The sequence below is a fragment of the Chinchilla lanigera genome, unplaced genomic scaffold (genome assembly GCF_000276665.1).
Source record: "Chinchilla lanigera isolate Chin_1 unplaced genomic scaffold, ChiLan1.0 scaffold00026, whole genome shotgun sequence".
In the NCBI taxonomy this organism is placed as follows: Eukaryota; Metazoa; Chordata; class Mammalia; order Rodentia; family Chinchillidae; genus Chinchilla; species Chinchilla lanigera.
Window position 1 is genome coordinate 9,219,767 of NW_004955427.1, and position 24,207 is coordinate 9,243,973.

General features: G+C 40.3%; 1 protein-coding gene across 5 annotated transcripts in view; it reads left to right on the forward strand.

Moving 5' to 3' along the window:
* Positions 1-40: 40 nt before the first annotated feature.
* The window catches only part of LOC102015868 (leukocyte surface antigen CD47-like), a 33,076-nt gene continuing 8,909 nt past the window's right edge, over positions 41-24,207 (forward strand). For 2 of the 5 annotated variants that reach the window (XR_261250.2, XM_005386356.2), the window contains exons 1-3: positions 44-99; positions 11,382-11,729; positions 15,232-15,321. Coding sequence is in view for 4 of the 5 variants with exons in the window: in XM_005386356.2 (XP_005386413.1) it covers positions 11,633-11,729; positions 15,232-15,321 (187 nt within the window). In the remaining variant the exon portion in view is untranslated. Of the gene's footprint in view, positions 100-11,381; positions 11,730-15,231; positions 15,322-24,207 lie in introns of all 5 variants that reach the window. The other 3 variants (XM_005386355.2, XM_005386357.2, XM_005386358.2) reach the window with 2 other exon arrangements.

Below are 24,207 nucleotides of genomic sequence, written 5' to 3' on the forward strand. Positions count from 1 at the left end.
TCGGGGCCGGGCGCCGCGGGGGGATCCGATCAGCCGGTGTACTTCGTTGTCTTTCAATCTAAAAATAACCTTCCTTGAAACTCCCTTCTGACCACCAAGGTGCACGGTCATGTAACTTCATTGCAGACCACTGGTTGATGTTTTCCTAGGGTATCTGGGGGAACAGTTTTAAAAGTTACCTGAATTTTGCCTGAAGTGAGAAGACAGTAACCTGGAGTCCCTTTACGTGTGCAGCACATGGGATTTGATGTCTTTAAACTTCAGAGCGTTTTGCCCCCTAAAGAGTTTCCTGTGGGGAGCTAAGGGGTGGTAGGACCTTTGGAGGTGGGGCCTAGCGAAAGCGTTAGGTTGAAGGTGGGGGTGCTGCCCTGGGAAGGGGTTAAAGAAGGTTTTGTTGGGTTTAGGCTTGCTTTGAGCTTGAGTTTGAGGCGTTTCCTGATGTTGCCCAGGCCGGCCTGGAGTTCTGGGACTCAATTGCTCACTCTGACTCAGTCTTCCGAGTAGCTAGGGCATCGCGGACCACACTACCTGGAAGTACCCGGAGTGTAGTTCTTGTGGGACCCTAAGCAGTGTTGTTATGGCCTGGAGGGTCTCAGGGGAATTGCTTGGGGGTGGAGGGAGGGATTGGTAACCTGAACAAAGAATTGAGGAGGACGCTCAGAAGCAGTAACAAGAGTAAGACTTATTTTAAAAGGCATAAGCACTTTCACATGGGGTGAGGATGCCCGCCACCGGGTGGAAGCTGGCCAGAGAGAAACCCTCAGGGCCTGGATAAGGGCAGGTACGGGGCCTTTTAAGGTCCTGGGATTCTGGGAGAGTCTACAGCTAGGAATTGGCAGGAGGCATGGCTCACCTGGGTCTTGACTCTACCCACCCCACAGGAGTGTGTAGTTTTTGACCACAAATAGTTTTTAGGGGAGATGCCCTGGTGACCAAAACCCATGGGGGCGGTGTCAAAACTACAATCCAAATGAGGTTAGACACAGGCAAGGGTCATGTGTTTTCGGGTTTGTGCACGCGTGGGAATCTTGGTGGGCGGGGTGACCTGTATACATTGGATTTCTGTATTTTGACCTTGTCATCCTTGCTCTGATTTGTTCATTCTTGCCCCATGGCGTTTTCTTCTCTGTAGTCCTTGCTGTAGCTCCCATGTCAGTTCCTGTAATGGTAAGGTGTTTGAGAGGAGGAGCCTGACCTCTGACTGTCTCTGGCTTCCTGCTGTGCCATATGAATTCTTCTACATACACTTCTGCCATTATGATGCCCTCTGCTGTTAGGCCCTCACCAGAAGATAAATCAGTGGGACCGCTCAGTCTTGGACTTAGAGCTCCCAGAACTGTGAGCTAAATAAACCTCTTTTAAAAATAAAGTTCCCTTCTTCAGGTATTTTGGTAAATCAACATTAAACAGACTGATACGCTCCGCTACCTCCACTCATACCAATTGCTTGGGAGACATTTCCTTTTTAAAAGTTCATGTTTCATCTGTAAAAGCTTAGGGAGGGATAGGAATGTTCTTTGCACTATAGTGCTTGTCATTCCTCTAATCTGCAGAGCCCTTGGTTGTGAGATTCAGACTTGAGGTTGAGTACCAGTAACATCAATTGTTCCATTTTTCCTAGAATGGTAGGATGATTTCATTTTATTAGCTTCTGTGCGCTCCTTTGAAAATTACTATGCAAAAGGCAGTCATTTCTCAAGTGGAGTCACAACCACTAAAGTAGAGTTGAGAAGCCTTGGGTGGGAGACTGCTGACTTCATGGAGGCCTGCTTCAGGAACTGTCTCCTACGACCACCTTGATGGAAGGTCCTGACCTACCCTCACGACTGACTTTATTTAGCACCTAATGGTAGAGCACCTCATATGTATACATACTACTTTCAAGTAGTAATTTCAGCCATTCATCAAAAAGTCATGCTCTTATATAATGCTTTCTGTGTCATCAAGCTTTATTTCAGATCACTTCAAATAACTCTTCCCCGGTGAAATCCACTTTGTTTTGCTCTTCAGACATCCAGAAGCCACCCTACTCTGTGATATGTGACCTGCACTGCAGTCTATCCTTTGTTTATCAAAATAAAAGTCCCATGATTACAGATTCGCCTTTACATTTCCAATTGATTAGGACATTACTTGGTGCCAGAAGTGGGGTCCAAAGCAGACTCACCTCAGGGAGTAACTGCTGATAGGATTACTGCATGGGGATCCCACATCCGTCCCTTAGAAAGCCTTCCTCACCTGCATCTCTCTCCGAACCTCCAACTCCATTAACCTCAGTCCTGCACTGATATTTGCACTGTTGTATGAGGAGTCTTTCCCTTGTTTATGAGGAACCTCTCTCCCTCCTTCCTAGTGAATATGTTTGCACTTTGTTCTTTGTTGTGCACGTGGCTGTTTTGTTGTTCTCCATTTGTTTTTGCATATTTACTGTTAAACCAAACGTCCTAAATAAATTTATTTACATTATGGACTTTCAGTAATTCAAGGTCATTCCAAGAAACCTCCAATCCCAGACTCTAGTTGATGACATGCTCAGACATTTCAGGGACCATTCAAGCTCTCCACCCTTATTTAGTTAGCACTCAATTTAAAGGCAGTCACTGTAAAATAAAACAATTTGGATGGGACGTGTATCTCAGGTGGCATTCATCACTTTAAAATGTGCTCTGGATCCAGAAAATTAAAGCTGAAACTTCTTTTCCAGAGACTCACCTTCCCCTTCCTGTGGCTCCTCAGCTATTAGCCCAGTTGTTCTTCTCACAGCCACTAAATCAGCTTTCAAAATAAAACATCCAGGGGACTTGCAGATGGAAGAAATGGAAAAGTTAAAACTTGCTAATCTGATGTATTGGCCATTTGAGTGAAGGCACTTGAAAAAAAGTGTTTACTATTTTTTGAAGCGAAAGATAGAATCCTCATGAGAAAGATGGGTCCCTGTAGTGGAAGAAAGGCCTCAGTCTTTATTGTGAAATGGGAAGAAATTGTTCACAAGGAGAAGGAACTAAGGTGGGGAAAAGGGGAAAGGAAGGAAAGGAAAAGGAAAACAATGCAAGTTATACTACTAGTGTCCCTTAATTCACTAAAAAAGGAGGTTTGTGCTAATACCCATTGGAGAGATTTTTATGCCCATAACTTGTACTCTGAGTAATGACTTTAAAGGTAACGTAATGTGTTAACTGTTTTTACTCTCCTGTTATTTTGTTATGACATAGTGTTGTACTTTTTCCCCGAAAAATTTAAAAAAAGAAGATGGAAGAGAATCCCTGTGGAAATGAAGCCAGGCACGCAAACAGCACAGGGCAGGGAGTGCCTTATAAAAGGCGAAACGTTGAGACTGAGAGAATACTGTAAAACTCACGTAAAGCTCCTCACACATTTAGCCACGGTATTAACTTTTATTATTCTACGTCCAATCCAGTATGTTAACATTTTTGTTTCTTTATGAAGGCCCTATGCCACATATGCATTAACTATTCTACATTAACTTTAATTCTTGGACTCAGCCAACACCTTTGTAAAACAGGATACCATATTTGCTCCAAGGCTTACAAATACATCCTAAAAAACATAATGAAAGTTGGCTGTGTGTGTACTCAAATAAATAAAGAGATACACATACACGTTCAAGAATTATGGCCCATCTTCATACCCATTTAAAACCACTGAACAAATAAATGACAAGCTTTTCTTTCCGTCAGAACTAAATTTAAAACACGAATAATGTAGGGTTACATGTAGAGACTTCTACGTTTTCTGCCTTTCTGCCTGTTTTATTTTATTAGTTTATTTATTTATTTGTTCATTTATTTATTTATTTTTGTCCTTTTGACAGAGTTTCACTACGCAGTTCAGGCTAGCCCTGAACTCTCTTTGTAACATAAACTTTTTAATTCACACCAATCCTCCTGCTTCAGCCTCCCTCCCCAATGCTGGGATTACAGGCCTGCGCCACCATACCTGGCCTCCTCTGCCTATTGTAAAGTTACTAAAAGTTTAGTGCATGGCCTTTGAACTATTACGTATCAGGACAAATAAAATTCTGAAGTTTACCTTGTCCTGTTTTGTTAGAGACATAATTTGGATCCAGTTTTTTTTAGACTGGTGAAGTTATATTATTAAGCTTTACTCATAACTAAAGTATTTAACGACAACTAAGATTGTTATTTAGTTGGTCTATAAAAATGGTATTTATTCTCCCTAGAAAGCTCTTTCTTTCTTTACCATAACATTGCTGTTTATCATGCAAACACTGATTGAAAGATCACTCTCTAAGATCGTTCTTAGATAACTTCATGTGATTTTTTTTTAAGGATGCTTTCTATCCACAGGTACCACTGACACGAAATTTTCCAATAAATTTTGCAACTTCACAATTCCGTGATCTGGCATATAGAGTGAGAAGCAGTGGGGGTGGCAACCACCTGTGTGCGCTGCGACTCAGGACCTGAGACAGGAGGACCACTGCGCCCAGGCACGGGGTGAACCCCTGGGCTAGCCTGGGCCGCACAATAAGGTCTTGTTCCTCTAAAAAACAAAAACAAAAACGAACCACGAATATGGAAGAAAAATGAATCCTTGCCTACATGAAGGGACTTTCTCTCTTGAGAGTCACACTTTAAAATTTTTATTCCTGGTGTGTGTGTATGACACACAGTAATAGGTTCACCTTGGAGAGTTGGTACATGCACGTACTGCGTCCTGATCATTTTGCTTTTCTCCCGGTCCGTGCTCCCCTCCCGCTGCTTCCCTGGATTTCCTGCCCATATTCACCAAGTCTCTCTCCCTCTTCCTCATTTCTCTTTTATTCTCTCTTGAAATTACTTATATTTTGCATTTATCATTGAAGAAAAACCAAGTGAAATTTAATTTTCTGTGGCTGAGTTGTTCAACTTAGCATTATGGTCTCAAGAGCCATTCATTTTCCTACGAATGACTCAATTTTTTTTTTTTTTTTTTGACTGAACACCATTGTGAGTATATACCATGTTTCTTTGTTGACATATAGGACACCTCTATAATTTGCTTCTTAGGAATTCTCATCCTGTCAGCGTGCGTGTGCATGTACTACTGAAGTATGATGTTTTTGAACTCTTTTTGGAAGAAGAGTTTAGGAACTCTTGGGCTTTTAACTCTTTTAGCAGGGGTATAGCTGCATCAAATGGAATTTAGATTCTTAGTTTTTTGAGTAATCACCATGTTATTTCCATAGTAGTTGGACTAGTTTACATTCTTAACAATGCAGAAGGAATCCTTCCCCCCCACCGCTTCACTTGCACTTACGAATTTTTGATGACTTCATCACAGGCGTTCTTAACAGGAATCTCTGTTCTGTGTGGATTTGCACTTCTCTAATGGCAAAAGAGACTGAGCATTTTTTCATGTACTCATTAGCCATTTGTACTTCTTTGGAGATGTGTCAGTTCATTTCAGTTGTCCATTTTTATTGGGTTTTTCTGAGGGGGGGTCAAATATTTCAATTCTTTATATATAGTGCTTTGTCCAGACATTTTAAATGCATAAAGGATGGATTAAATTCTATTTTCTGTACCCTTGGTGTGATCCTAAGGAAGACAGATGAAAACATTGTCTTCCCTTCTGAGTCTGATGGAATGATCCAGTTAACTAAGCTGGTACTAACGATATTTGCCGGTAGCTGGTATGATAACACTTGAAAGGGCGCCATGAGAACAGTAATAAGGGGGCAGAAACAGTTGAGTGGTAGTAAGGAAGGGGGGCAGGAACGAACATCTCAGTAGGGCTTTAGAACAAAGAACAAAATCTAGTGAACTGTAGCTGCCCTTTACTGAGCACTTGTTGTATATGCGAATGGTACTAAAGAAAGAACATCATTATTATTACTTCATTTTAACAGAGTCTCAGGGGAAGGGATTCATTTTTGAAAAAGGAGGATGTGGGAGGAAAAACAGTGTGGACAGTCAGGTTGCAGGTAAGTTTGTAAGTGGGAAATTTGAGAAGCATCTGCCTCCTCTGAGGAACTCTAGGGACAGAGGTCTGTTGTGGAGAATGTAGGATAGCAGGCAAAGGAAGAGGGGTTTAGGAGCTGTTAACGGGAGAAAATTTACGTCACATTTATGGAAAGATAAAGCCTATTCTGCAAGCACTCTGGGAGACTAAGGCAGGTGGATTGCAAATTCAAGCTCTGCCTGGAAAACTTAGCAACTGAGGGAGAACTTGGCCTAAAAATAAAAAGAAAGACAGACATGGGTTTAGGAGGTAGTTCAGTGGGAAAGCCTTGGGTTCAGTCCACAGTACCAGAAAAAGAAATTTTAAGGGCCCATTATGAAAACTCTTCTGTTGTTTTAGTAGTGACTTAAATGTTTTAAGGAAATCTGTTAGACTGATTATTCTTCTGCCCATCTAAAGCACTTTGTTCATACACAAAGAATGATACTTACAACTTTGTACTGTATCACCTATGTTCTTCTCCTACGTGGGCGTTGTAAGCTCCTTCTAAAGAAAATTCCTCCTTTTTTATCAATGCATCCCCTCATCCTATCATAATGTTTCCTATCAAGTTACTCTCAATGCACATTGACTACTTGTTTAAAATTTCTGAGCTGGGCCAACCATGGTGGTACACACCTGTAATCCCAGCACTGGAGCACCTGTAATCCCAGCATCAGTTTGAGGTAAGCTTGGACTACATAGCAAGACCCTGTCTCAAAACAAGCAAACGCAAAATCTGAGCTGGACTTGTGTGCCCTGATGCCATTGCTTAGGCTTCCCCTGGCACGCCATGGCAGTTGTCGAGACTGAGGTCTGGGATAGATTCTTTGGTGGTCTGTGTTCTTGGAAGTCATAGGTCCAATTAGCACAAGGGCTGGGAGACCACGCCCCTTCACCCACCTACGTTTGGGCAACGCCTCAGGGCCAGTCCTGTTGCCATGGTTATGTGCAGTTTAATCAGAGCAAACTCAAACACGGTGCTTGTTGGAAGCCCCACACTCAGGATAGCTGAGCGCTCTGTCAGTCACTCCCATGGGTCTTAGCTAGAGACCCAGTGAGAGGCACCCAGGCTGGGGTGCACCTCCTTAGAAACCTGGAGGCCAGATTTATCTGTGTGCTTGTTCCTTTTCTTGTCATCCTGGCCCCATTTTTCTGTTTGTGTTGTGTTTTCCTCATGTCCTGAACACTTCTCATGGTCTTCAGTAACTGTAGCTTCTTTTCTTTCACCACGGGAGGTGTGCTAGCAATTCTCTGTTTACTGTACAAAAGATGCTGGGATCTGCCTGCTGGATCCATGCACGGTATCACAATGCTGTTGACATATGACATAGAAATGTTTCCCTGTTCTCTCTGTAACTCTGACATCACTCCGGGTTAAATTTATCTGCTGAGTGATTTACACTGGTATGTCTTATGTAGAATTTCGTTATTCATGTTACCTATTTTCCTTTACTTGTTCCATATATTTCCATCTTCCCTTTAGTTTACTGCTTCAACAGAAGGCACTAGGCAAGAGCAAAATATCAGATCGCATCATTTTACTACTTAGTAATTTCTATACCTTTTTATAGAGGATGCAGATATCCTTTACATCTGGGATATTTTGGACTATCCTGATTCATTAATTACTAATGCAAAGTTTATTCAGCTCATAGATTTTCCAGGTTAGTTTTACTTTGAATTTTACTGGCTGCATTTATTCTACGTAAATTACTTAAGTGATGAAGTGTTCTACTAACAGAAATAAAGTAGTGAAAGTAGTGCTTTTTGCATTCATTGGGAAATTTATTTTCTAAATATAAGTTATAAAGTTATGGAGTGTTTTTCCAGCCACTTCTTTCATACCTAGAGCTTTTTCAAGAAGTTTGACAGGATAACTGAACTCTTCACTTTTATCATTTACTAGAGAAAAAAAAATGTCAAAATAACTTAGGCAGATATGATTTTAAATGACTCATACAAATATAAAATATTAAATATAACATTTAAACTTTTTACTTAACTCATTAATTTAAGCACAAGCTAGGCTGAAGACAAAAGCCAATTAAAGGAGCGCTGAAAGAGAACACACAGTTATAGGTGAACAAGGTGTTGAAATTAATTTGCTAACAGATGCAAAATTGGCCAATTTGCTTGTCAGTAAAACGTGATTTTTTTAATCCTTTCTTTTGCCAGGTGGAAATCGGTAGCAAAACAAAATTTGTATCTACTATCAGTTATGGACAACTTAAAAAATTGTAAAATAAACCAGTCACAGTCACTGGAAAACACAGATGCCTACAGAGTCAGATTATTCTAAAGGACCTGTTAGACAATGCTCAGTACTATATTGACGTAAACACCAAAATTCATCAAAAATTTTCAGCGCATTTTCTGACACTAGCTTTCCTTTGTAATTCCAAGGCCATCATTCTTTTGTTGTCCCCCTTCCCTTCACTAGAGTTTCTCCCCTCAGTGCTTCTCTCTCTGGGGAAATAACTCAAAGCCCCAAAGGTTTTAAGAATGCAATTTACAGCCCAAGTTTTGCCCAGGGCTTCCATATATTAGGATATCTAGAAAAGTAGAGACCTCGAAAGAGGTGAGCTATGATCCCCAAAGACTGATTCAGATGAAAAATTCCCGTAACCATTTGTTTATTACACTAAAATTCTACATTGTCTCATTTTCATAATATTGTCCTATACTATTATAACATGCTAAAAAGTACTGTTTTTTTAGAAGTCCTTTTCCAGGTAATATTCACAGTACATCATTGTGTTCAATTCTATGCATGTTTATTTAATAATAATTATTTTTTACAGTAATAACATCCTATGCCCTGACTTTTTATTACAGCTTATGTATAAGAAGAAATACTAAAAATTAACTATTAACACAGTTTATATTTTCTTTATATTTGTTAGTGCTTTGAATTTTGAAGGACAACCCAACTAACTACTGAAGTAAGAGTTGATAAATGACTTGAAGAGTATGGATTAACTGCAGTCCCTTTGCATTGTCATATATTTTAGTTGAATGATGAGTGGTTGGGTCCATGGAGAGTGTGAAATCTTAGGCACATGTAATACGCAAATCAGATATGGGTTGGCTTCTGAGCCTGCTGACAACCACGACCATTGTCAACCCTTTTCTTCAGGGCCCTCTAAAAAGGACTGTGTGTGCTTCCGAGATGTATCTTACCCACTGAAGATTCTTGTGCAATTGTAAAGAAATCATGAGTTGGCTTTGTGCAGTGCTTTTGGTGTTAAAAGCCCAGAGCTTTGAATGCCCGTGGCTAACAGCTGTTAAGTCAGAGCAGGTAGCTAATGACAGAACTCACAACTCTTCGAGCCACTAGAATTTGTGGCTTTCCTAACAGCTCTCCGTTGCTCTTTACCATACTTTGTTAGTAGCAGTTGTCAGTGTTACCATCCTTGACCACGGGTGGGTTTCATGCCAGCAAACTGTGTTGGTGTCAGCTTTGGATGCCAGCAGTCTTTGCATTATCAGCTCTTGGTATAGCAGCTCAGTACACTACTCAAGATAGAAGCATGGGTAGGCAAGAGTATGCTGTTGGAAGAGGCTTTATTAGGACTTACTGCTGCAGGATAAGTGGGAACAGTGCACAGAGTGAACCCTCTAAGGACATTTGGGAGGTTGCTTTAAGGAAAAGAAGTGGGCGGTGAACAGGGACGGAATCATCCAGAGAGGCTGCAGAGTAGAGTCTGATAGGGTACGTCTGAAGGCTGCTGCAGTAGAAATATCTGCAAGTGCCTGGAACAGCCGCAGACTAAAAGCATCTTTGGGGGAGTGTTGGATCCTTCTCTTTTTCTCGTACCTACTCACTCAGCTGTGTTGTACAGGGAAGCTGTTTGTACTTTATGCTATTGAGAAGAGTTGGTGGAATATACCCTAGACGTTAACAGCATCTGCTTTTAGTTTCAGGTATTTCCTGGCCTTTTTCAGTGGTTCATGGTTACTTGGGGGAAGGAATATCTGTAATATGCATTGAGAAATTGTTCTGTAGCTTCAAGGAAATATGGGGCAAGATGATACCATTTAATTGTGTACGCTCCTTTGTAAGAATTGCATACAATATGTCTCTTACTATATATTTTGCTGTGGAAAAATAGCCACAGAGAATGTTTTTCTCATTAGTATTCTAAGACCTTTCAGGAGAGTGGAAAGATGTGATTTGATTCATCTCATTTACTTTGTATATTAAAATACAGTAGAACTGGCCACTTGGAGAAATATAAGGTAAAAATAAATTTCATATCAGTTTAGCAAGTTCTGTTTAGAAGTATATAGAAGCTGAGACTGAATATGATTTTCCCTTCAAAATTTTCCCTTGATAAGACATAGTTACGGGCTGGGGATATAGCTCAGCAGCGTAGTGCCTGCCTGGCAAGTGCAAGGTCTTGAGTTTGAGTCCCAGCACCAAAAGCAAGCAAACAAAAACAACAAAACAACTCCCCCAAAGGTATAGTTGCTTTCTCATTGCTGGCACAAAATATCCAACACCTACATGTTAAAGGAGAAAGATTTATTTTAGCTCAGTTTGTAGAAGAATTGAGTCCATAACTGACTGACTCCAAGGAAGGGTGGCATGGCAGAGGAGAAACAGTTTATGATGTGGCAGGCAGGAAGCAGGGGGGATTAAGGGAGCTACATATCCTCCAGGCCACGCCCACAATGACCCACTTCTTCCCACCAGCATCACATCCAGCTATCAGTGCACCAGTGGATGAATCTAGCATCACACAGCCATGATCTCAGTGATCTATGAACATATGAGACTTTGGGAGGACATCTAGATATATTTTTATTTTTTTTTATTTGTTTTTGTTTTTTTCTCCGGTACTGGGAATCGAACTCACAACCTGGTGCTTGCCAGGCAGGTGCTGTGCCGCTGAGCTAAACCCTCAGCCCGGACATCTAGATATAAACTATAACAAAATATATCAGTAAGAAGACATGATTACTTCAGAATTTTCAAAGCTAACTGTGGTATGTGCATGTTCCAACATAACTGCTGAATTTCTTCCAACATGAATGATAATGTATACTTTGTATTTCTGCTAATGAATAAAAAAAACTTCTGTTGTCTATCAGATGTGCAAGTTAATATTTAAAAACTTGTTTCTGTTTTTCACCTTCTAGTATTGCTCATTGCTTTATTGTTTATAAATAAACAGTTGAACCATTTCCCCCCTTTTGTTGTTGGAGAAAGGGCTCATATGTTTCCTAAGCTGGCCCTTGAATTCACGGCGATATACCTGCCTGGGCTTTCTGAGTGCTTGGATTGCAGGTGTGCACCACCACGCCAGGCTTTGGACCATTGCTCTTTATCTCAAAACTTCGCGATGTGATATACCTAAGATTTGTAGTATAGAATTTTACAACTAATAAACTGGTTTTTTTTTGTTTTTCAGGTTCAGCTCAGCTACTACTTAAAAACATCAAATCTGTAAATTACACCAATTGCAATAAAACTGTCACCATCCCATGCTACGTTACCAACATAGGATCAGATGACAGTAGAGAGTTTTTCGTAAAATGGAACTTTAAAGGAAAATCTGTTCTTGTCTTTAATGGACCCGACCAAAAATACATTACAGGCAGTGGCTTTTCAAGTGCAAGAATCAGTGCCCGGGAATTACTAAAAGGAGATGTCTCTTTGCACATGGATAAAGATGATGCTAAATTAGGAACCTACACATGTGAAGTAACAGAATTAAGCCGAGAAGGAGAAACAATGATAGAACTGGAATACCGTTCTGGTTAGTGCTGCGATTTGAATATGGTCTGTCCCATTGGACCCTCACATTGAAACTTGATTGCCATTATGGAGGTGAAGACACGTAAAGGTCATTTGGTCATTGAGATAGATTAATACCTGCTTTGAGGAAGTGGGTTAGTTCTCAAAGGAGTAATTGAACTGGATTGGGTTGCTATAAAGCAAGTTCACCCTTGTACCCTTTTTTCCTCACAGATGCTCATCTCCCCTTCAGCTTACTGTCATGTTATGTAGCAGCATAAGGCCCTCCCCAGGAGCTATGTAAAGGTTGGTGCTGTGTGTTTGGACATCTCAGCCTCCAGAACCATGAACCAAATGAAGCTCTCTATTTTATAAATAACCAAGTCAGGGGTATTCAGTTGTAGCAACAGAAAACAGACTAAGACAATAAGACTTTTATCAAAGCTTTTATTTGTCCTGCTACAAGTGATCTTTTAAAGGGAGGACAATAGGACTAGGAACATCTTGTAATAATAATAGATATTATTATTAGTAATAATAATACTAATAGTAATAAATACACAATGTTTAGAGGTATAAGATAAGTTCTATCTTACTTTCTCTTTTGCTTGTCCCTGCAAAACTCATTTAATGTTGCTTTTTTTCTATATTGTGAGGTTCTCAAAAGTTTTGCCCTAAGGACTGTTCTATTTAGGGTAATTGTTCTTGGGGTTATCTATTTGGCATTTGTTACTGCTGTCAAATGTACTTTAACTTTTGAGCCTCTTTCCCATTGTTTAGCTTTTTAGTTTAGTTTAGTTTAGCTCAGTTCAGTTCAGTTTATTTTAGTTTTGTGCCTTTCTATTGTTCAACAAAATGCAGCTTTGCTTCCTCAGCAAAGAAAGAGGGAGAGAATCAGGAGGTTAAAGATCAGGTTATCATGGATAATTCCCAGAGGGTGTTTGTGCTTAGCCTTGCTTTAGTGTTCTCCTTTACCAAACTATGAAGGAACTTGGGAACCAACTTAACTGAACTCACTTCAGCCTTGTCTATAGTACCTTGACTCCGCCTTCTCCTACAAACTTGGACTGGCGTGTTGTGCAAAGCCATTCACTCAAGTAAACAATTTCTGTTTTTATTTCTTGCTGTACCAGTGGATCTCTTTAACCATATTCAAGTACATTCTTTCTACTTGAAAGCCTGTATTTAGAATCAAAAAACACTATGTATAAAATGTCCTACAGGTACATGACAAGATTTTTATTGTTGTTTTGTTTTGTTTTGTTTTGTCTTTTTCCGGTTCTGGGAATCGAACTCACGATCTTGCACTTGCCAGGCAGGTGCTGTGCCGCTGAGCTAAATCCCCAGCCCCCAGACAAGATTTTTAATGTCACTAATTATCACTGACATAAAAACAAAGCTCCACTAAATACTGCCATGCTCCAGTTAGAATGGTGATTATCAAAGAGACAAAACAAAGTGCTAAATGAAGGGTAACCCTTACACATTCATGATAGGAAAATAAATTAGTGCAGCCATTATGGAAAATAGGATGGAGGTTCCTAAAAAAATTGAAAGTAATTCTACCCCATGACCCAGCAGTCACACTTCAGGGCTTGTATCCAAAGGACAGGAAATCAGTATGGTGAAGAGAGATCAGCACTCTCGTATCCACTGCAGTACTATTCATGATAGCAAGGATGCAGAACAACCCTCAGTGCCATCAGTGGATGAATGAATGAGAAACTCCAAATACAAAGAGCAACGTAAAAGAAGCATAACAGGAAACAGGGAGACAGGTCTTTTGCTAAAGGGAGGGGGAGCAGGGGATGGAGGAGGAGAAGGGAAGAGATGAGGAATTAAGATACATGATGTGTGTGCACCACTCCCCACGAGGAATGTAATCATTATGTACTGCAAACATGTACTACTAATAAGTGAAAAAGAAACTTAGAAAAATAAGAGAATATTATAACAAAAAAGTGTTCCACATATGCAGTAGAATACTATTCAGTTGTGTGAAAGGGGTGAGATGTAGTGATTGCCAGCAGCGTGGATGGATTAGTGCTTCCTGTGTTAAGCAAGACAAGCCAGGAATAGAAGGACAGATATCCCAAGATGTCACTCTTTAGTGGACTCTGAAGTAGAAGGTGAAGGTAGGATAATCATTATCAAGGGCGGGGAGACTACGGGGCAGCATGAAAAGGTTCATGAACAGTACTGAGTCATAAGTTTTGAAGGAGAAGTAAATTCTGGTGTTGTATCACAGTAGATCTGGAAATATCCACTGACCCACGGGTGAGTACCAGCCACCCCGCCATGATCCAGCCACCCCCTCAAAGCCCCACCCATGAGCACGCGAGGCTCGGGGGATCATCCCAGTATAAAGAGTGCAATAGGAACCTTCAGCTGTGAACTGAAGAAGTTTTTGCTGTACAGAGGCCATCAGATTCTGAAAAACTAGGATTCCACAATAGAAGTTGTATGGATGATGAATTCTGGGAAGTTCAATAACCAGATAAACAAGTTACCAATGTTTAGCTCTGTAAACTTAATGGGGGAAATGAATGGCTGTCATGAAGTGAAAGCCCATGGAGAGTCTCTCAGGCTGATGCAGAGGAACAGAGATCAGAGGATGTAGTGAATGATGCTGGACTCACAGGACTGCCAGGGCTTGACTGCCATACCACTCACAAGCATCATCAGGCTATGTCCATTCTCTGCCAACTTTCCCCCAGCAAACTATGAATGTTTCCAGTGAAATTCCTTGGCTTTATTAAAGAAAAAGCTCATGCCTAAAAGTATGGTCTTCGGGGTTTATAAATTGCAATTAAAATTAGTATTAAAATTCCCACCAAGTCTTATTTGAAGTCTTAATATCTCAATTACCTTGCTATAGGATGTGTGGATATTTTATCACCGTATAAGTAACATGTGACCCACTTGGTAATAGCTGCCTTAATACCCTAAAGCCCCTCACGTTTACGTGTACATGAGCCCTTTTGGAGTACATTCAAGAATAAGTCTTGTAGTCGAGTGTCCGTTTGAGAAAAGGCAGGGCTCGTGTGTCTTAGTCACACTCAGGAGGCGACACAGTGCTGCAAGGAGTTCCCTTACGTAGGCCTCCTGAGTCAGTCCTACAGGAGCACTTCATCATCACCTGGAGGGGAATTCTAGGCCCTTTGCACTTACAGGTAACCAACACATAAACACACAGTAATAATTACAGTTAATTGAGCAGTTGGTAATTGTTAACCTTCGTGTTAAGACCTTTGCATATATTAACTTTGTTAATAATCACAACAGTCCTTTGGGGGTAGGTACTGGATTATACCTGCGTAACAGTTGATACTGAAAGACAAAGGCGTTTAGACATTGTGCAAGGCTGCATGGGTTCATAGGGTTGGGTTTCAAATCCAGATACTGTGGCTGCAGAGCTGCAGTACTGTGCTGGCTTCTTCCCAAGGGAAGATAAAAAGAGTAGGATTTAAAGTGATTGTAATAGATACCAACTGTGATTTTTCTTTCGTTTTCTTTGTTCTTAGTTTCGTGGTTTCCTTCAAAGGAATATACTCTTATTATTGCTCTCCCGATTGTGGCTATAACTCTGTTCTGGGCACAGGTTGGTTTTATAAATAAGTATTTCCATTTTTCATGCATATTTTGGTGATGAAAGTGTTGAATAGAGGAGCAGAGCAATACTAAAATTTTTATTTAAGTTGTAGCAGGGCTCCAACTTGTTATTGTGACTAATGAAAATATAGTTAGAATATTAGTAGTCTCAAAGTATATAATATCCCTGTGTTTTGCTACAATTCATGTAAACAAAACTCTGAAGGCAAGTTTTGACGCGGTATCAGGTTTACCATCAACAATACAGAATTGTCATTGCGTGGTAAATAGGTTATATATGTTGTGGTTAATGTTTATACTCAACCACATTTACATACCGGCTTGGTGAAAGAAACTTAGTAAATTAGTGGAGTTCTGTTGTTTCAGTCTAAACTTTTAAAATATAAGATTCATCTTGCTTTCTCTGTACTGCTCTGAGATAGCCATTACAGGCCAGTACACATCTGTACAGGCAAGGAAGGTATAACGCTGATTTAATTTATTCTGCAACATTTAGAAAAATGAAAGCTAGTCAAATATTGTGGTAGATCAGCCTGTTGTATATTTCATGAATTTCACCTTTCCTCAGATGGTTAAGCTGTGCTTAACCATTTTCCTCAGTAAAAATGGAAGAGAGGTTATGTAGTATATATTTTAAGAACTTTTCCCAATGTATAACGCTTGGAAATGCTTACGGATCTTAGAAATGTTTTCAATTTGTGTGTAAAAGGAAAAAAGAACAAAAGGCTGACGTGGTAACTGTTGAGACATTTCACAACTCTCACCTTTGAGACAGTGCCTAGACTTCTTTTGGAATTCTTTTTAGAATTTCAGTAAGTCTGTTATTTCAGGGGAAGGAGTGGTACAGCTTCAGTACCTACTCTATCATCACAGGTGTTAGGAAAAGCTTTAAACATATTGGCAGACCCAACTTTTAGGGGCTAAATAGTGTGATTTGGGCAGGGAATGGCCTTTTTTTAGGGTCATAAAATTATTTCACATTAGTATGATTTGTTGAATTTGGATTCAAAGCAGTTTGCTGATTGTAGCATTGTCATTAGTGAAATGACATTTAGTGGAATAAAGCAGGAGTGAATCTGTTCTGTCAGCCGTATTTTAAGCTTTGGCATTTTTTTCTGAATGAAAAAAAGAACACCTTGTCTCTCAGGTTCCATGGCAAAAATCTATGGATGCTGGTGTCCCTTACACAAATTGCATAGTATTTACATATAACCTATGCATATTTTTCTATATGCTTTGAATCATCTCTAGGTTATTTATAGTGACTCACACAATGCAAATAGGATGCAAATAGTTTTATTGTTTAGGAAATAATGACAAGATTAAAGTCTGCACAGGTTCAGTACGTAACTTTTCCTTTTAATATTTTTGATACTCAGTGGATGGAATCTTTGGATATAGAAATCATAGATGCAGAAGGTTGGTTTGTATGTAACAGTTTTTTGGCTGAATTGGGTATTGACCATGGGCCATCACACCAGGCGACACCCGCCTCTTTCATTTTAATGTTGAGACAAGGTCTTGGTAAGTCTCTGTGAGGCTGAGGCTAGGTTCTAAGTTGCAGTCCTTCTTCAACCTCCCAGAGCATTACAAGCATGTACCATTATGCCCAGTTCGTATCATTTAGAGCACCCTGTACTATTACAAAATTATAGAAAAAATCCTGCTGCCCTAAAATTTAGAAATGTGCTATTGATATCCTAGTGTTTTTGCTACTTCCCTTTCTGTCTCTATTTTGTGTTGTTGTCTTCCCTTTAAAAAAAGAAACTGCCCGTGTTCTCTTGCAGCTTATACACTTGCATATCCTAATTTATTTTCCCCACGTCTTCAGAATTTTGGTTTGACTCCTTGTGCTCTACTTCTGTGAATGTGCTATAGTTTACAGGCCTTTCTTCATGATAGGTGTTGGGGTTGTTTCCAAGTGAGTTGCTCGCCGGATGTAGTGGCGCACGTCTGTAATCCCAGCACTCAGGAGGCTGAGGCAGGAGGACTATTGCCAGTTCGAGACCAGCCTGGGCTACAAAGCAAGCTCAAAGCCAGTCTGAACTGCATAGCGAGACCCTGTCTCTAAAAAGACAAAAAAAATCCAAAAATCCAAGGAAGAACAAATAGGTTGCTACTGTGAAAGTAACTCTGCTGATGGTGTGTGAGCCTTGAAATGCAGAGATGTTTTAAAGCACCAGATTGTGCATTCCAAAAAGTGTTCCAGGCTGGGCATGGTGGCACATACCTGTAATCCCTGCACTCCCGAGGCTGAGGGAGGAGGATCCTTGTGAGTTGGAGACCAGGCTGGGCTACAAAGTGAGCTCAAGACCAGCCTGAACTGTATAGTGAGACCCTCAAAAAAAAAAGACCAAACAGTGTTCCAGGACCTTGTATCAAGTACCTCTACTGCAAAGGAGAATACCTATTCTCCACCTCACACTGCTGGCACAGTTCTGAAATCTTCCCTAGTTTGATGGATTAAAACATGCTTTGATGTTTATTTCTGGAATAGTGAGGGGGAATGTTATTTTTGTACTTTTTCTCCTAGTCATGTCTTAAGGAATGTGTTTATGAACCTAAAGAAATATTTTGGTGGAATTTATTTTCCTTTTGGCTCATCTTAAGTAAATTGTGTGTATGTGTGTGTGTGTGTGTGTGTGAGAGAGAGAGAGAGAGAGAGAGAGAGAGAGAGAGAGAGAGAGAGAGAGAAAGAGGCCACCCAGCTAGGCCTCACATTTAAAGGCATTGATGGTAATAGCAGCTGAATACTCATGGGGCCCCTGCTCGGTAGGACACTGTGCAGCATACTCTACGCCTCGTAGTGCATATAATTTCTCTCAGGAACTTTAGGTGCAGGCAGTGTTCTTATTTCCATTTTGGAAATAAGAAATTTAGGCAATTTGCCCAGAGTCGCCACCTGATTCTTGGCGGTTCTGAGATTGGAATATTGCTGTTTACCATTGCTGTTTACCATTGCTGTTTATTCCCCCTGTTGAATTCATTTTGAGAGTTTTCAAATTCTGTTTCTGTGTCTTTTCCACGCCTTGGTTAATTGTCATTCTTCTTGGTAAGTTTGGATCAGCTGCCAGCTGTTTCAGTTTGCACTTCCAGTGTCATAAAATGTCTCTGAAAACTCCGTTCAGTGGTCTGTTGGTGGTGGTGCTGTTGGCTTTATTCGTTTTGTTTTGTTTTGCCAGAGTGACTTCCTCTGGAACCTCTCGTGCTCTCTGTACCTCACCCTCACTTTCCTCGCCTGTGCCCGTGAGTTCCTCCTCAACATTTCACATCTGCGCTCTCACTTGTCACTTCTCTGCTCTTCTGTCTGCCTCACCCAGTTCTCTCTCTTGATAATCCATTACCTCACGTGGCTTTGTCGCTGTCACCATGTCCACAGGGTAGAAAGTCCCAGTGGAGGGGAGCCGCTCACATTCAGGACGTTCCAGGCTGAGGGAGAAGGGCGGAGCTAGGGAGAGAGAGGAGGCGGTCGGGTCTTGGCCCCTTGACCCATGTGCTCCAACCAGGCCCCGCCGCCTAACAGCCTAACAGCGCCTTCAGCTGTGGACTCATGGGGGATCCGTTGAGGAGCACGGCACCGCCATGACTGATCACTTTCCAAAGCCAAACCTCTGGACACGAGTCTGTGGGGGACGTTCCAGATCTAAGCCATAACAGAAGAACTGGGCAAAGCTGTAGAGCTCAGTATTCTACTCTTCTATAGAAACATAGTGCTGCTATCTTGGCGCTTTACAAATCCAAATATCCCAACTTCCTGTGTACATTCTGGAATTGTGAAACCTTCCACAAGAAGGTAGTAATTTGGGACTAGGCAAAGGAGATTGGACAAAGGAATTGGACACCCTTTTCTATTGGACACCCTTTTTGTTTATATTCTAATCAAGCCTTGGCTCTTCTGTTTGTAGGTCATGCAGACTGAGAGTGACGTTTAGTCTGTGTTCATTTTGACAACATTGTTTCCTCAGAGCAAGTTGAATAACATCTGGAGTTTCCTTTGAGACCGGGTCTCTCACTGTGTAGTCCAGGGTGGCCTTGGATTCATTAAGTAGCCCAGGCTGGCCTGGAACTTCTCAGCGAGCCTCCTGCCTCAGCCTCCCAAGTGCTGGGATTACAGATATGTGTGCCACTGTGCTTGTCTGCGTCTGTGTTTTAAATCAATGTGTTAAATATTTTTAAAATAGCATTTTAAATAATTCAAAACTGGAAATTGCAACTTGATTTAAAAAGTTGTCAGATGGGTTTTATCCTACATTGAAGGTACTTGTTTACAGCTCAACAGGTACCAAAAGTATTCTAAATGATTTTCCTATAGTTACAGAAAACAACACCATTTAATTAAATAAATCACTTGTCTTTCTTTGTGATCTGTTCTTACTCTGATACGTATTTCATCTCACTGGCAAATGTTTTTAATTTCTACACAGTCACTGATCGCTTGCCTAGGGACATATTAATGTTACATCTTGAACAAATTTGAACTGTTAGAATTTGTTAGGGAGACTACAGTGTATGTGAGCCGGTGTGGGTGTATCACACCCAGTCTTTAGAGTATCTTGAAAACTTAATGTTATAGATTTGACTTTTCCCCCAAATTGACTTGATAACTTTACCAGATTTTAACAGTCACAACCTGCCTCCTGTCTAATATGTGCTCTGTATCAGTCACAAAGAGACCAGAAAATCCTGTCTGTTTATAACATTAGCACTTTCTGCATGTGTCTAGAGGGACATGTCCTTGCTTCTTTCACATGGATTTGAAAGGGTTATTACATAAGAAACCTTTCTTAGACTAGAGGAGAAGTGTCTTATATTTGACTGAGGAAGATCTGGGAATATCACCTCATAACCTAACTCTCAACCCAACACAGAGTAGAACGCAGGGGCCTTGAGACAACCTTATGTTCGCCATATTTGTACATTGTTGGTACTTAGAATAGTGATTGCCACATGGGTTCATAGTGATCAGTCAATTATTACCAAGTAATCTTCTGCTTACCCCTTCATTTTCATTGACCTGATACATTGTAGATACAGGGTAAATACTTGTTTAAAGGGATGAATAAAGGGGTGACCCTATCTGAAACATTTTTCTGAGAAAAGCCTGCTAGATATTTTCTGTATTTTTTCTACCCTGAAATTATGTTAAAATGAAACAGCATATTTTCCAAAGTAAAAGAGGGAAAACTTACAGTTCCTAATTTGTTGATAAAAATGCTACATTATCTCCTGATTTTTGGTATTCCAATGCATTTTTTTTACAAAAAAATGTAAATACTGTTATTTCTCATGTATCTTATTTTATGTATAGATTTCAATAGGTAGCTAAGGGAAATCTTCAAAATCATGCAGATCTTTAAATCTGTATAGATTATCTTGCAAAACAGTCAGAAAATCATGCATGGAAGTTTGATAAAAAGCCTGCTATTCAGGGTACATTATTTTTATCTTAATCCTAAGTATTTGGAGAATTACTTGTATTTGCTTTCTTTGTCACATGTAATTTTTTGATAAGTAATTTAATACAGAAGGATAAGCCCATTTAAAGGTCAAGAAAGAATCATCAATAAAAGACCCTTGAGATTATTGGGCTCTGTGGCATCTCAGTGTAGCTGAGAAAAATGGCAGCTGGTTTAGCAACAAGATTCCTTTCCCACACTTGGTGTAGAATTTGGTAAAATGTGGCTATTGTAAGCAAAGACATGAGGTCAAAGGAACTCTTTATAAAGAATCTTTGAAGAAAGCATGGAGATGCATTTTCATTGCCTGTCATTAAGTAGATTCCATCATGTATTTGTTGGAAATGGCTGCTGTGGTGGATTGACAACTAACTGGTGGTCAATTTACAATACCCAGCTGAACTGTACCAGTGTGGTGCTGGGTGTGGGAGGCCCACCTGAGGATTGTTGGTGGCAGCATAAGAGGCAGAACTGGAGAAGAAGACGGGAAACTCTTGGAAGCTGTTGGGAAGCTGTAGGGAGGCTCTAGGAAGCTGTAGGGAGCTGTTGGTTTTCCTGGAGAAGCTTGTCATGCTGGCTTTCCTGACGAATTCAGCTGCTCTCATCGTTGAAGGAGCTTTGGACCTTACTGTCACTGAGAATAGCTACGGTTCACTTTGGGGGAGCTCTGGTCCTCACTTTGAGTATTGCTTCCTGGCTCCAGAGGGGAAGATGGTGCACTGCCAGTCTCCTGGAGAAGCTTGTTGCTCTGGCTTTCCTGATGGGAGCTCAGCTGTTTTCATCATCTGAGGAGCTCAGGACCTGACTGTTGCTGAGGATGGCTGTGGTATCTTTCAGGGAAGCTCTGGTTCTTTGAACGTTTCTTCCTGGTTCCGGTGCAGATCCCTCAGCCTACTGGCACAGATCCTTCATCCCGTGGGCACAGACTTTCTAGCTTCCACCACTGACCTTAGGGCCTTTCCAGCTGAGATCCATAAAACAGGTCTGCATGAGACATTGTTGTGGACTCTTGGCCTCCAGTTGGATTCCTGCAAGGGGGCACTGTGATGGGCTCTAGGTCCTCAACTGGACTCATGCAGGACATTACTGTGGGATCCAGGCCCTCAGCTGGACTCTTTGGGCTTTAGTGTGTGGACAGATTTCCTGCACTCTTTTTTTGTATATGACTCTTTAGGCGATTATTATAAAATAATCTTATAATTCAGTGTCCTGTATTATATTGTTCCCCTTGCAAACCCCAGACTACAATAGCTGCTTAATTTAAAGCAAAGTTCAAAGTAGTTTTGCAGATAAGAGGTAATTGAACAAACTCACAGGAACTAAAACGACACCCACTGTGTCCCGTACTCATACCCAAAGGGAAGTGGCCATGTTACGGTAGAACACTACCAACACTAGGATTTTGTGAGGCGTTTATTTTTTGTCAGCAGTGTTAATGTTATTTTTCCCTATAGCAGCTCTTTGGACCCTGAAGGAGTTGAATGAGGTTCAAATTCATTTTTATTAAGAATGACTTAATCAGACTTTTACATGAATGTATACTGTATCCTAAAGCAAAGTCTTGTAGCTTGATCTTATTATCTCTTTTATGTATGGAATTAAATTGGGAAGAGTGTCTTTTGGATGTTGAACTGATTGTGAGGCACATTTGAAACAGCTTTATTTTGTAACCTTTTGTTGAACTTTCAAGTTTTATTTGTATTGCAGTATATACGGAATTAAAATAGGATGCATGACATATGTCAAAAGAAGGTTTCATTTTCCATGTAGTACTTTCTGTAGCCTATATACTCAATTTCATTTTAACTGACAGTGATGGAACTAGTAAATATGGAAGCATAAAGACTGTGCCTCACTGTGCTCGCTTCAGCAGCACATGTACTACAGCTATTCCTCACAAGGAGGCAGGGATGTAACTGAAGTAGTCGTGTTACATTCCAGCACCAGATGCAGGAAGCAGATTGGATAAAACATCCTATACAATGCGTTCTGATTGCTATGGCTTTGTCTTTTCTGGTTCATGTGATTTCCATGAAATCTGCTTCACAAATGAGTGTTGCTTAGACCTCTTGCTAAAGAGACTAGAGCTAAGGCTGTAACCTACAGTATGTGTAGGTAGAAATTGAAACCATTGTGAAGTATACCTTAAAGGTAAATTTTTATTGTAGCCACTCAGAAGTTTGATAATTTTACTATATGTCATCTATTCATCATTTGGGTGGGGAAAATTAAGTCCAAAGTATAACATTAAAAATACATGTATGATCAAAAGCTATGGTGAATGTTTACTTTTTTAAAAACTATATTACAGTAAAAGACACATTAAAATTAATCTCTGTTCTGCTTTGCTTCAAACACACTTGTCCCATCATTCTTGGCACTTTCTGAAACAACTTTGAAAGACTCCTTTGTCAGTGTCTGTTATGGTTCGTGTCTCGATGTCTCCCCAAAGCCTCATGCAGTCATGGGACAGGCCTCTAAAATTTTTGATTGATTCATGGTCCAATGCTGGGATTATGGGTGTGAGTGCTACACCCACCCTGAGGCAGGGAGCCTGCATACAATATGAGGGAGAGAGTCTTTCTCCCTGCTGCTCCTCCCTTTTTGCTCTTGCTGTTTTTGCTGTCTTCTGCCATGAACTGTTGCCCTCTGCCATGTGCCACTCTGCCTTGGAGCCAGCTGAGTATGGACTGAAACCTCCACAAACTGTGAGCTAAATAAGTCTTTGCTTCCTTAATTTTGGGTGGCAGGTATTTTGTATTTTGTATTTTGAAAGGAAAGCAACCAAAAAAATGTCATTAGTTGCACTATCTTTGCTGCTTCCATGTCCTGAATAATTGAAAACATTTACTTTTAATGGTCATTTTGACTTTGGGGAAGACTTAGAATTGGCAGAGTACAATTCCTGGTAAATAAGTTGAATGAGGATGCACCATAATGTTTTACAAGTATGCTTTCCACTGCATGGCACATGCACCAGGAAAGGGGAAAAGAACAGTGGGGTGTGTGTGATTGAAGTGACAGAGGGGATTTTGATGGGATTAATGGCAATGTATCTTTCACTTTAATAACTTTAAAAAATTAAACTCTCACCATATATTTTGACCACACCTCGCTTCCTGTTTTTTCTTTGACAGTAGTCACCGATTGGTTACTGGCATAGAGACTGTGTGGTTGGCACACAGCAAAATTTTTCATTCACACAACCTGTTTTTCTCTGCTACTCAGTCCAATTTTAGATTAACCTTAACAGCAATATTAACCAAAACAGAAAAGGTCAATGGAGACTGTAAAAAATATTTTAGGCATATCTATTACATTATTCTTTCAGGGAGAGTATCAGGTACTTGACAATAAAACTGAGAATCAGAAATTTACTGTGTACAATGAATCCAGTTGAGTCTTTACTGCTTATTTCTATCAAATTTTTAG